Source organism: Elaeis guineensis, chromosome 13 (assembly GCF_000442705.2).
Source record: "Elaeis guineensis isolate ETL-2024a chromosome 13, EG11, whole genome shotgun sequence".
Classification (NCBI taxonomy): Eukaryota; Viridiplantae; Streptophyta; class Magnoliopsida; order Arecales; family Arecaceae; genus Elaeis; species Elaeis guineensis.
This window is the reverse complement of record NC_026005.2, coordinates 10,330,559-10,345,203: the sequence shown is the minus strand read 5'-3', so window position 1 is coordinate 10,345,203 and position 14,645 is coordinate 10,330,559. Positions and strand designations below refer to the sequence as shown.

Sequence of the window (14,645 nt, the reverse complement as noted above, 5' to 3'; positions counted from 1 at the left end):
AATTCATGGCTACGCGGTGGAGCTCTATTTACTAAGTTGATCAAAATTAAAACTAATGAACCGGTTGGTGTCTAAGGTAAGTTCGGCAGTTTTGACCAGTGGTTCTTAAGCGGGAGCTACTCGCATTGATTCGATCATTGACGAGTTAATGGCAAATCCCCACCACTGATCTCACTTACCTGGCCAATCTGGTAAGTTAGATTTTGATTAGATCACTTGGAGATTAGAGCTCACCCATGTCATTAGGTAAATCAGTATGACTGATTTAGGTGCTCCTAATGCCAGCTTTAATTAAATCCTTTTTAATCTGACTTGGTGAAGTCAGTGGGAGGATTGAAATTGGCTGGATGATTTCTTCTCTACTATTCTTTAATAAAATCCTCAAAATTATTAGGTCCCTAAAATGATTAAGTTATAATGATAACTAAGTCATAGCCTCCCATTAAGTGAATGATAATGAGTCCATTAGTTCAATGATCATTGGAGACCCAAAGGCCTGGTGCTCATTAGCTAATGGAATTATTATTCATAATATGATAATTTGATTGAGTCTTTCTGATGGTGGTTAGGTTGGCCGGCCAAAGTCGGGCCTGATCATTTATTGGTCCGATTCACTAAATTAAGTCATGTTAATGGTTGGACCTAACCAGATCTTTTCAGTGGAGGCCAAAGCCTACTGATTAGGTTCTGGGGCAAAATAAATTACTAGAAGTTGTTTAGAGAAACAACTGGTTAAGAACCTACCCATAGATGCACATGGGTTGACCAACCAAAGTTGGGCTCGTGTGTAGTCTGTGTGGATTCTAGTACCCATTAAGGAATTAAAGTAATTTCTCGAATTGGAGGATGAGGCTACCAGTTCGTAAAAATATTGGAAAAAACTTTAGACTAAAGTCCAAGTCTTTAGTATTAATTTATGTACTAATAGAGGTCTCGTTTTCCTTTAAGCAGCTATGGCCACTACCCTGTCGCTCCGGTCATTATTAGATAATGACAAGCTCATGGGACCCAATTTCGATAGCTGGTATCGAAAATTGAAAATCGTCCTTGAGCATGAGCGGATCCTTTATGTAGTAACGGATCCAGCACCTGAGGAGCCAGCTCCGAACGCTAGTAAAGCGATCCGAGACACTTACTTGAAGTGGCTCAATGACCGCACCATCGTTGGATGTATTATGCTGGCAGCAATGAATAACGAGTTCAGCCGAAGGTTTGAGAACGCCCAGCCACAGGAGATGCTTCAAATGTTGAACGACTCCTTTGGCACGCCTGACGACGTTGAAAGGCACAAAACTAGTTGTGCTATTTTCAATGCTCGGATGAGGGATGGGGCCTCAGTCACTGATCATGTACTGTATATGATCGAGATGATTGAGCACCTAAGCAAATTGGGCTTTCCTCTGCACGAGCAGCTCGGTAAGGATGCGATCCTTAATTTCTTGCCCAAGTCCTTCCTCCCATTCCTTACTCATTTTCGAATGACAAAGCCTGCAGTAAACTACCACGGATTGTTGGGGTTGCTGCAGAACTTTGAGAAGGATCACCAACTCCATAAGGAGTCGGTGAATGTAGTGGGAGGGTCTTCTTCTCGTCGTCAACCCTTTGGAAAGGGGAAGAAGAACAAGAAGAAGAAAAATAAGAAGGTGCAATCTCATGCTGGGACAGTAGCACGGGGTCAGACCAAGAAGCGCAAGCATGACCAGAGCCAGGCGGAGTGCTTCTTTTGCAAGAAGCACGGGCATTGGAAGAGGAACTGTCCCCAATACATTGCCTCCCTGGACCCGAACAGGCCAAAGAAGAAGCAAGGTAATTATATGATAACTCCTTACAACTTTTCGATTTGTGATACTACTGCCTGGGTATTGGATACCGGAAGCTCTTATCATATTTGTAATTCGATGCAGGGTCTGCAGGTCAGTAGGAGATTTGATGAAGGCGAGAGGTTCCTGAATGTTGGAGATGGAAGCAAAGTTCCAGTTCTAGCTTTAGGAATCATGAGTCTTGTAATCAATTCTCGTAATGTAATTCTGAGTGAATGTCACTATTGTCCAAGTTTTTTTATTAAATATTATTTCTGTAGGCCTTTTGGCCATGTACGGTTATGATTTTTTAATAAAAAGAAATATTTGCAATATCATTTTGAATGGTGTTACAATATTTGTTGGACAATTAAATAATGGAATTTACTTACTATCATAGCCTGTTAATGTGGTTCAAAAATTCGGTAAACGTTCTAGAATAGATAATGTGTCAGAAGTCTACCTTTGGCACTGTAGGCTAGGTCATATCAATAAGAACAGGATAAACAGGTTGGCTCAAGAAGGAATTCTTGAAGTTAGTGATTGTGAATCACTTCCAACCTGTGAGTCCTGTCTTCTTGGAAAGATGACCAAGTCACCTTTTACTGGAAAAGGTGAGCGAGCCAGTGAACTCTTAGGTCTGGTACATTCTGATGTATGTGGACCCATGAGCTCAAGTGCAAGAGATGGATTTTTCTACTTCATAACCTTCACAGACGACCTATCTAGGTATGGGTATGTCTATTTAATGAAGCATAAGTCGGAATCATTTGAAATGTTCAAACTATTCCAAAATGAGGTAGAAAAACAAACTGAGAAGTGTATTAAAACTCTTCGATCTGATCGAGGAGGTGAATACCTTTCCAATGAGTTTCTGACGTATCTAGGGGAGAATGAGATTCTCTCTCAGTGGACTCCTCCTGGAACACCACAGCATAATGGTGTGTCTGAAAGGAGGAATCGGATCCTGTTAGACATGGTTCGATCCATGATGGGGTTTGCTGGTCTGCCGATCTCCCTCTGGGGATATGCGCTCGAATCGGCTTGTTACCTTCTAAATAGAGTTTCGAGTAAGTCTGTAGCCAAAACGCCATATGAGATATGGATATGACGTAAGCCAGTACTCTCGCACCTTAGGGTTTGGGGGTGTCCGGCTTATGTTAAACGTTTAATTACAAACAAGCTTGGACCTAGGTCTGACAAGTGTAATTTTATAGGGTACCCAAAAGAGACCAAAGGGTATTATTTCTACCTTGCTGATGAGCAAAAGGTGTTTGTCAGCCTTAAGGCAATCTTTTTAGAAAAGGAGTTCCTTAGTGAAGGAACTGTTGCCTCTAAAGTCGAACTTGACGAAGTTCGACAGGTGGAAAAACCGACACATGTTACTGAACCTGAACCGGATTTGATTAGATCAGATCCGGAGCCCATTGATTATGCACCCTTAAGGCGGTCTGGTAGAGTACCACATCAACCGGACAGATACTATGGTTTCTTGGTCCGGGATGATGATCCTATCGAACTTGATGAAAACGATGAGGATCCGATCACCTACATGGATGCAATGCAGAGACCTGACTCTGAGAAATGGCTAGAGGCCATGAAATCCGAAATGGAGTCCATGAAGGTCAACGATGTGTGGACATTGGTTGACCCACCCGAAGGAGTAAAACCCATAGGGTGTAAGTGGGTCTTCAAAAAGAAGAGGGGCGCAGACAGAAAGGTGGAGACCTATAAAGCCCGTCTGGTTGCCAAGGGATATCGTCAACGTTATGGTATAGACTATGACGAGACGTTTTCTCCTGTGGCAATGCTTAAATCCATTCGGATTATGCTTGCGATAGCTGTCCATCTGGACTATGAAATCTGGCAGATGGATGTGAAGACAGCTTTCCTAAACGGAGAGCTGGACGAAGAGGTGTATATGATACAACCTGAAGGGTTCACATCCACAGATGAGTCTAAGGTGTGCAAGCTACAGAGGTCCATTTATGGACTTAAGCAGGCATCTCGGAGTTAGAACATACATTTTGATAGGACGATCAAAACGTATGGCTTCATTAAGAACGGAGAAGAACCCTGCATTTATAAGTGGGCTAATGGTCCAGCAGTAGTATTTCTTGTATTGTATGTGGATGACATTCTCTTAATCGGGAATGATGTCCCTGCATTACAGGGAATAAAGATTTGGCTATCGTCACAGTTCTCCATGAAGGATCTGGGAGAAGCTTCCTACATCCTAGGGATGAGGATCTATAGGGATAGATCCAAAAAGTTGCTTGGCTTATCCCAGTCCACGTACATTGATACTATGCTGAAAAAGTTCAGCATGGAAAATTCCAAGAAAGGCTATCTACCGATAGGCCATGGAATTTCTCTCTCGAAGAGGGATTGTCCGACAACACCTCAAGAGAGAGAGCGTATGGGTAGGATTCCATATGCTTCGGCAGTGGGATCTATCATGTACGCCATGACATGTACACGACCAGATGTGGCATACTCACTAGGGGTAGTGAGTAGATACCAATCTGATCCAGGAGAGAATCACTGGAAGGTTGTTAAAACCATCCTAAAGTATTTGAGAAATACTAAGGACCAGTGGCTTATATATGGTGAATCGGACTTGAGACTTATAGGGTTTACAGACTCTAGTTTCCAGTCTGATCGAGATGATAGCAAGAGTGTGTCAGGATTTATTTTTACCCTTAATGGTGGGGCTGTCTGCTGGAAGAGTTCCAAGCAGCACACTGTGGCTGATTCAGTATGCGAGGCGGAGTATATTGCTGCATCAGATGCTGCCAAAGAAGCGGTGTGGCTGAGAAAATTCATCACCGAGCTCGGAGTAGCACCCTCCCTTGTTGGTCCAGTTCTGCTCTACTGCGACAGCTCTGGAGCCATTGCTCAGGCGAAGGAACCAAAGGCACACCAGCGAACGAAGCATATTCTGCACCGCTACCATCTCATCCGGGAGATCGTGGATCGAGGTGACGTCGACCTTCAGAAGATCGACGGGAAGGAGAACCTGGCCGACCCATTCACTAAAGCCATTGCGGTGAAGGAGTTCAACGACTACAAGTCGAAGATGGGTATTAGATACTGCACCGATAGGCTTTAGGCCAAGTGGGAGATTGTTGAGAATAGTGTCCCAAAGCCAATCGTCAGCCTGTTGACGGTTGTGCTCTTTTTATATTAGTACATGAATTATAAATAAATAAAAGTTATTTTGGTATTTTTTCATCACAAATGTTTCATCTTCTAATGAACTCCTGTGTTGTGGTGAAGTCCTTAGGACTATTTAGACTCGACAAAGGAGGATTTATCGTTTAGTCCTTAAACATGTTCGCGACCAAATGATACGTTGTTACCAAGGACGACAATATTTATCAAGCATAGGTCGTTGTGTGCCATATGGGTTGGTTGTCCTCATAACCAAAGAGTGTGGAGACACTAGTATGGCATACAGGTGAGATGTAATGGTACATCTGCACTGAACGTGACCAACTCCGGAGCTATTTCTGCTGTCAAGATTTGCTCCGATGGGATATGGGTATAAATGTCCCTCCGACCTGAGACCGCCACGGTGACTTGCAAGCAACTCACTGCACTTAGGCACTGGACTACCTGAATTTCTAATTCAGTGACGGAAGGTTGCTGGGTGTAGTCAAGTACTTGACTTGTCGGTGCGTGTGTCAAGATGGGATTGACCACTCCAGTTTAGGAGCTATGTATAGTCGTGTTTCAATTTAGCAAAACCTTGGCCAGGGTAGTCCTAGTGAGGAGTCATAGGACTAATTGAGTTGAGCACGATTCGGATGATATCATCAGGGTTGACAGTTTAACCCTAAGTCGTCCTAAACACAGGGGTCAAAAGGGATGAATTATACGGTAACCATATTCACGTAGGTTCTGAATGTTGCGATTGCGATTATTCGACCTATCCGATCGTCGGGTACCATTGCTAGATGGTCACTTCGATTAGTACAGAAATTGGTTCCTGTGCTACCGGCTTAGGTTCGAACCTGCGGGGTCACACACATTAGAGGTTCCTTTCTGATCTGATGGCTGATTATGAGTCTTATCTATCTGAGACTCTATGATTGAGAATTAGGATTCTCTAATCATAAGTTCCACACATTTTGGGTACCGGGGTCAAAATTTTGAATTTTAAATTTTGAATTTGAAATTTGAACTCTTTGATCAGGGTTTCATATCGATGGTCTCTGATGCCTGATTGCCCATCAGATTTGGACTCAATATTTATGAGAGGTTTAATTAGTGATTTAATCACTAATTAACTCAATTTGATTGAGTAATTATTTTTGGATCAAGTCCAATTGAATTGGATTCAGTTTGGATTGACCCGATTAGGTTAAATGTTGACCTAATCGCTAAGGTGGTTTAGTCCCTGATTTGATCAGGGGTTAGGTTTAGTTAATTTCTGATTTGATTAGAATTTTATTAAGCCTAATTAAGCCTAATTATGTTGGGTTTAATTTGGTCTAATTGTGCTCAACCTAGTTTAAACTAGGTTGGCTCAATTTGAATCAAACCACCTTGTTTTAAATTCCCTGCATCACCCAACTTCCTTGCACCCATTTGAATTCACGAGAAGAAACTTCTCGTGAAATTTTTCTCACGCAAAACCCTTCCCCACGTCCTCATTTGTGCGCCATATGGATGGATAAAATAATTAGTTAGCCATTCAAATTCAAAGCATGTTTGAATTTGAATGGATAACTTATCACTTGCCCTTTCATCCTTATCCATTTTGTGCATCACATTACATACACGAGAAAAGGTTTCTCGTGAAACTTTTTTCACGCACAAAGAGCCACGCCCCTTCTCTTCTCACGCCCAAAAGGATAGGGATAAGTTGGTTTTCGTTTGAATTCAAATTTGATTTGAATTCAAATGTGTAACCTCTTGTCTTTATCCTCTCACGCGGATAAGACACGTTCGATGTTATTTTAAAAAGAGGAGAAAGGTGGGACGTGCGTAGAAAAATTAGGAGAGAAACTTTGGGGCGTGAGGAAGGCTTCTGCGCAAGGTGAAGGTCCAAAACCTTCCGAGAGAAAAAGAAAGAAAAGAGAGAAAATTGGGCGCAGGATTTTTGGTGTGTACCCTAGGGTTTCTACCTAGGGTTCGGGAAGTGAGATTGGTGTGCCACGAGTGTCGTGAGTCCACCAAATTTCAGAGAGAGATCCATCAGCCTCTCAAGTAACTGTGCAGACGATCCGGAGCATCCGAGAAGTCGGGACACATCGATCGAAGGAGTTCGATCAACATCTGCCATCAAAAGGGTGAAATCACGAACTAGCATTCGTGAGGAGCTGATCAGACGGGAGCTTCGTGTGGACGATCCGCAGAGGCTAGACAGTTGGGTGGCTGCGACGTGACGATCAGAGCCCTCTGACGGTGATCAGATTGCGGTGATCGACTACCCGCAAAAGGTGATGTGTTCTGAACACAGTACTGTAAAACGTTTACTGATTCAAATTTGAATTTCAAATTTAAATGCATGCTGTTGTATCATATTTAGATCCTAATATAGGGTTAATTAGTATTAATTAATGAGATTAATTAATAATTCCGCTGTAAAATAGTAATTTTGAAAAAGTTTTAAAATTACCATTTTGCCCCTGCACTAAATTTTCGCTTCATGGCTTTCTTCACCTTGGATCTTGTCGAGAAGATCTTGGTTCTTACCAAAGATTTTTGGGCAACATCGGATCTTATCAAGGTTGGCTTTCTTCACCTCGAATCTTATCGAGGTGACCTTAATTCTTGTCAAAGATTTTAAGACAACCTTGGATCTTATCAAGATTGGCTTTCTTCACCTTGGATCTTGTCGAGGTGGCCTCGAATCTTGCCAAGTTTGACTTTCTTCATAATGGATCTTATCTAGACGACCTCGGATCTCGACTAAAATTTTTTTTAATATATCTATATTGGTCTGTCCGGCCTCACGTAACCCGATCTGGGTTTAACTGTCCCATGTAGGACTTAGATAATTATATTTATAATGACATTATCTGATCTCAATTGGATCAATCATGAAGCCGATGTGGCTTAATATAATAAATAAACTTCAGAACATTAAAAATGATATGACTTTACAAATCAGATCGATTAATTAAGAATAAATCGATCTTAATAAATTGAATATAATAGATATTTAAAAAATACCTCTGTCGGATGTTGTTTTAGATAGATCGAGTCTCCCATGCATCAGAAGTTTCATCTTGAGATATTTTATCTCCTTCCCTTTCAAAGGTATGTCATCTTAGAATTCAAGTCGAAACTTGAGTCTCCTTGAATAGATATCTGTAAAGTTCAATCTAAAAATTAATCATAATCAATAAGATGTCCATGAGGTCCAATCTGGAGATTGCATATCTCACGTTAGATATTTGTGAGATCCAATTCAGAGATCGGATGTCTCGCATTAGATATTTGTAAGATCTAATCTGGAGATTGGATGTCTTACACTAAGTTGTCCTGATTTGGTTGGGATTCTCATAGCTTGAGTTCAGTTTTTTCCGACCTTATTTAGACAAACTTAGTCTTTTCTTATCCTTATTTGATCAGTTTTTCTCATTTGGGCATTTATTGCAGTTAAGGAGTCAGATGGCTCGGATGATTAACTCCGCTCCCACGTATGCAAGATATTATCCGCCTTGGCTCTGATCATCTTTGTGCTTTAGTGGGCTTTGGTCATTTGGAGCCTCATGATTTTGCCGTTGAAAAGGCACCTCATATAGGAGAGATGGTTCTAATCGATATAAGCGATACTCTCTCTTGACTCATAACTGATATAGGACTAAAGATATCATCCCCCCATAATATTGAAAGATGATGCTCCAACTTGATTGTAGAGGTCTAATCTCATTTGGATAAGAATTGAGACATTGAAGAAAATTTTATTGAAGGTTCATTAATATCAGTGCACTACCTTTTCAGGAAAGAACTTTCATCTGCCTCCAATCTTCATCAAGATTTGAGATTATATTGATGACCCCAGCAGTAGGAGCTTAGACTTGTTGAACTAAAAGATTAAATTATTGTGGATCTACCATAACTGAAGATAGGACTACTTCTGGCACACCTCTCAAAGAAGACGGTGAAGATATAAAATTATTTTGTGCTCTCTGAATTATCATTTTTCATAAAATTTTTTGGGCAAAGGCTCTCCTTCTAATGCCAATCTGTTGCTGCAAAGCTCCGGAGGAAAAAAAATAAGGGTGATGTTAAACCGAGCTAAAGAGCTGCTAAGGGTCAAGTCAATGAAGATCATGAATGAACCTACAAAAAAAATCCTAAAATCAATAGGATATCCTCCAATTTAGGATCCTCCGATGTTTAAGTCAGCCAAAGCCTTGAGAACAAATAATAGAAATAAAGAAAATAAAAGGCAAAGAGAGGGGTTTTGAATGAAAAGAGTGAGAATTTTTAATTCCCTTCAATAGGAGAGCTGAAAAGAATCTAGTAGAGTCTTAACTCTCTGAGTTCTGACTTATGACTTACCTTTCAGAGAGTATCCTGCCCGCTTTATATAGTAGAGATTACTTAGCTGTTATGCCATGGAGAAAGTTTGTTGGGCGATTAGTAACCACTTGATTTGGAGGATTTATTTGTTAGACCGTTAGTTTATTATAACAGAATGGCCACCTATAGGGAGATCGTGGATTGTCATTCACCCACGTGGAGTATAGCTGTATCATAACTGTAGTCAACTGTAATATAGTTGAAGATAACTGACTTGAAGCTTTACTGACTGAGTGAGAAGTTGACTAAAACTAATGTCCTGCTAATATAAACTGAGTAGGTCGGCTATCATAGCACCAAGTCAATAATTAATCAATCTGATTTAGTATAGTACTGGCGAGAGATATTTGACTTACAGATCGGTATAAGGTTGATATTTTCTAATGCTGCCACATATCAGAGGTCAACCTTCTGATGAGGTTGGCCTTCTGATGAAGTCAACCTATTGATAATCGAGCTCGACTGTCGGCCTTCTGATGAGCTTAGGTGTCGACTTTCTGATGAAGTCGACTTACTGATGAGGTCAGCTTTCTGATGAAATCAGTCTTTCGGTAAGATCGACTTTCTGATAAGGTCGGCCTTCTAGTGAGATTAGCTTTCTGATGAGGTCAGTCTTCTGATAAGGTCGGTTTTCTGGTTACATCCACAGCCAAGACTCATGTCGATCTTCTTATCGACCTAAGAACTCCTGATTGTGAGTCCCAAGGATATCTGTTGAGATGGTATGACCCCACAATAGATTCAATAAATTATTATATGTTACTATTACCATGACAATGATGACGATAGTTATGATGGCACTTCATGATATTGATAACTTCAGTATTGTTGATATAAACTTTGCAATGAGAGAGAGTATTGAGATTTATTGTCGAGTCCAAATCTAACTAGGATACTATTTTTAGTTGGTTATTGATTTTAATGACTTTAAAATTTTATTCTTAGTGTTACTCTATTTAATTATTTTTTAAAGATTATTAAAATTTATATTCTAATAGATTTTTATTTTGTGAATCAAAATAGGAGTCAAAATCCCATCTATATGATGCTCTATTTAAAAGGACTTTTGGTGTCTCTATAATATATAGAAAATCGTGTAGAAAATGATACGGAAGATTGTATAAAAAGAAAAAAAGATGAGAGATTATTTGTTCTTTCGTAAGACACCTTTGTGAGGTTTTGATTTTTATTTTTTTTTGAATAATTTTTTTCTTAATTTTTTATTTTTTTATAATTTTTTTTATGATTTTTTATAAATATTTTTTTTATTTGATACTTATTTTGAATTTTTTATCCACATGATCGATTTACTATACGTAACTTGTCATCCTATACAAAGAGCCTTCGTACGTCACAAACAAGAAACTGTAGGCAGGGCACCCGCTTTGATAGCACTCAAGGTTGGTAGCTTGATGTTTTGTATTGGATTCTCTTGGTTGCTGACCAAATATCGTCTTGTCATCCCTTGCTTTGTCCCTTTTCTCCTGTAATTTTTTTTTGGTAGAATCAAAGAGAGATATTCCTTGAGTACACCCAGTACATGAAGGGACGCCATGTATAGAATCACCGTGACCGATCCATTGCTGCAGTCCTTTTCTCCTGTAATCGTTCAGTGATAATAAAGTTACAGGGTGGGTTTCCCTCCCTTTATGTCAAAAGAACAAAAAAAGATCCAAACATTTTATTCATTCATGTAAGGTTGCTGCACTCGCACAAAAATGTGGTGCAGGTCACGCTAAGCAAGCTAATCCTCATTGATTCATGCATATTATCTTAGGTCATATATATGAAAAATTATTTGGTCGAATGAGTCTACATAATAACTTATGTATTAAAGTTCCAAAATGACTCCAAACAATTAAGGCAGCATGGGGGAAAAAATGGGATACTTGGATCTCCAAAGCTCCATATTATAGATTAAGATGCAATTATATAATATTTCATTTCCGGCAACAAAAATCTTTCACGTACGCATAAATCAAAGAGAGACATTCCTTGAGTGTACACCGTAGCACATGACGGGACGCCATGTATAGAATCACTGTGACCGATCCATTGCTGCAGTCCTTTTTTCGTTGGAAACTTTTACGTACCATTATTGCACTCTAAGCATTTCCACACACGATGGGAACCGACTTATATCTTATCCATGACCTTCAGCACACATACAGTACGAAAGCTTCAGAATCTGACCATGCGAAAACTCTTTTTTTTTTTTTTTTTCAGAATACCTAGCAGAGAGATATCGATCATATTTTCGTTTATTGATACTGTTATTACACATGACCTGTAGTTTATCGCTCGAGAGAGCGACCGAGAAAGGCATTGGATTCTAGATTTCTAGTTTATTATTTCACACATCCCACCTGCTAAGGTGACCACCAGTTCCGATACTTTTTGTCACTTTTCCATTTATTTTGTCCAACGACAAGCATATGAACAAGTTCTACGAACGTTATATGAGTAATGCCTCAGAGCTAAGATCCTAGGATCCCTTCTCTCTCTCTCTCTCTATTATTTGCCTCTGAATTATGAGCTGGTGGTGAGAACCTTCCTCCGCTCTCTCATCGATCATTGAGGCAATTAAGACCGCATTCCTTCCCGAAATCCATCATCTATATAATACGTACCCTAACTCACCTCTCATCCCCATCCCATGTATGATCCCATCGACTCCTGATGGACGACCACAAGCCACGAGTTTTCTTCTTTACTATCCTTTCGTTCTTTTATTCTCTATCTCCTCCAATGAGCCATGCCCAGCTGCTTCCCATAGTCGAAGATGATGCAGCGAAGATCCAAACCTACATTGTCCATGTTGAAAGGCCCGAGGGATCGGAGTTCCTTAGTAGCGAAGATCTGGAGAGCTGGCACAAATCCTTCCTGCCGAACACCACTCTAGACTCCGGCAAGCCACGGCTCATCTACTCATACCGTGATGTCATCAGTGGATTCGCCGCGAGGCTGGCTCCACACGAAGTGAAAGCCATGGAAGCAAAGAAGGGATTTCTATACGCTTACCCTGACCAAGTACACCCGCTCGCAACAACCTACACCCATAAATTCTTGGGACTGAACAACTGGACTGGCGGCATATGGTCGAACACCTTCTATGGACAAGGAATTGTCATTGGCGTCCTCGACAGCGGCATCCACTCGACGCATCCTTCATTCCATGACTGGGGAATGCCGCCTAAGCCGGTCACATGGAAAGGGACATGCGCGCCTTCTAGTGGCGTCAGGTGCAACAGAAAGATCATCGGCGCCGTAGGATTCCATGCTGGAGTTTTGGAGTCGGTCAACGACACCAGTGGGCACGGCACGCATGTGGCCAGCATTGCAGCTGGAAACTTTGTCGATGATGCCTCGGTTCTCGGCATGGCCAAGGGCACAGCTGCTGGGATGGCACCAAAGGCTCACTTGGCCATCTACAAAGTATGCTTCCATGGCTGTAGGGACTCCGACATATTAAAAGCCATAGACCAAGCGATCCATGACGGCGTCGATGTGCTTTCGATGTCCATTGGAAAGGGCGCCACAAAATTTTTCGCTGACGGGACTGCGCACGGTGCACTATCAGCGCTATATCATGGCATATCGGCCGTCGGATCCGCCGGGAACCGTGGCCCAAAGGAGAGCTCATTGTCCCGCGACGCACCGTGGGTTCTGACGATCGGAGCAAGCTCCACCGACAGAAGAATAAGGACGACAGTGAGGCTTGGAGATGGAACAGAATTGGATGGCCAATCCGCATACCAGCCCCGCTCGTTCAATGCCTCCGGGCCATGGCCGATCGTCTTCCCTGGAGAACATGGAGATGTTAACAAAACATACTGCCGCAAGAACTCCTTGGATAACATAAATGTTAGAGGGAAGATCGTTTTATGTTGGGAAGGATTGGTAAAAAGCGTTGAGAAGGGCAAGGTGGTATATGACGCTGGAGGAGCTGCAATGGTACTTGGCAACATAGTAAGCCAAGGGTATACCACTTCTGCTCATCCCCATGTCCTTCCAGTCGCTCAAATCAGCTACAGGGATAGGATAGTGTTTCAAAATTACTACTATTCTGGATCAAAATCCCAAAGCTTCACTCCCAATGCAACGATTATCTTCAAGCACACAGTTTTCGGATACCGACCATCTCCAGGAGTTGCTTCGTTCTCTTCCAGAGGCCCGGCTACGATGAATGGTGGCATCCTGAAGCCCGACGTCCTCGCTCCCGGCGTGAACATTCTGGCAGCGTGGCCATTCGACATTGGACCGAACCCCTCGGCCTTAGCTACCAAGACGTTCAATTTCGACAGCGGCACATCGATGGCAACACCTCACGTGTCGGGAATCGTCGCGCTGATAAAGAACAAGCACAGAAATTGGTCGCCGGCCTACATCCAGTCAGCGATTATAACTTCGGCTCGGGATCTGGACCTCGATGGCAACCTCATCGTCGACGAGAATTCCAATAAGACGGCTAGTATCTTCGCGACCGGTGCTGGACAGGTGAATCCAGCTGGAGCCCTGGATCCAGGCCTCGTCTATAACATCCACCCGGATGACTACATCGGTTATGTTTGTGGTTTGAATTACTCGGACTCTCAAGTCAAGACTCTCTTCAACCGGACGATTCGATGCTCCACTGTGCAAACTATCGAAGCATCATCGCTGAACTACCCATCGATCATGGTGTCGCTGCCACGCAATTCGCGTCAGGCGGTGACAGTTAATCGAACGGTGACGAATGTCGGCGACGCCAACTCCGTTTACGATGCTAGGATTACTAACCCGACCGGAGTGATGGTGGATCTCTCCACGTACCAGCTACTTTTTAACAGGCAAGGCCAGGATGAGAGTTTCCAAGTGACTCTAAGGATCTCTGGCTCTGGTCCGGGGAAAACCTCCACTGCAAGAGGAAAACTGGAATGGATTTCCAACAGCAACAAGTATGTCGTGAAGAGCCCCATCGCCATTAAATTTGTTTGACATTCTATACACAGGCTCCGCCTACGTACGTACGTAAATAAAGCGGAGGGCAAAGTAGTATGTTCTCTCTCTCTCCCTCTCTCTCTCTCTCTCTCTCTCTCTCTCGATATTATTTCTTTTCTCATTTCGATGACCAATTAAATGAGCGGTTCGTGTCTAGCGATGACGAAAAAAGAGCGGTGGCTTTCCCACCATTGGGTTTTATAAAATATAAAAATATAGTTTTTTTTTCGATAGTAGCATTGGATTTGTACTCATTTTCCCGGAAAGTTGTTAGATCACCTTGCATATGATGGGAAATTCTTTGTGCACCGCGCGCGGGGCCGG

General features: G+C 42.0%; 1 protein-coding gene across 1 annotated transcript; it reads left to right on the top strand.

Annotated features, from left to right (window-relative positions):
• Positions 1–11,989: 11,989 nt before the first annotated feature.
• On the top strand, positions 11,990–14,391 carry LOC105056599 (subtilisin-like protease 4). The gene has a single exon (XM_010938853.4). It carries the CDS (start codon positions 12,021–12,023, stop codon positions 14,316–14,318), a length of 2,298 nt encoding a protein of 765 aa, XP_010937155.3. The 5' UTR covers positions 11,990–12,020; the 3' UTR covers positions 14,319–14,391.
• Positions 14,392–14,645: the final 254 nt, after the last annotated feature.

Excerpts from the sequence above, each read along its gene's own strand:
- LOC105056599 (XM_010938853.4), top strand. The coding sequence starts at position 12,021 with ATGGACGACCACAAGCCACGAGTTTTCTTCTTTACTATCCTTTCGTTC.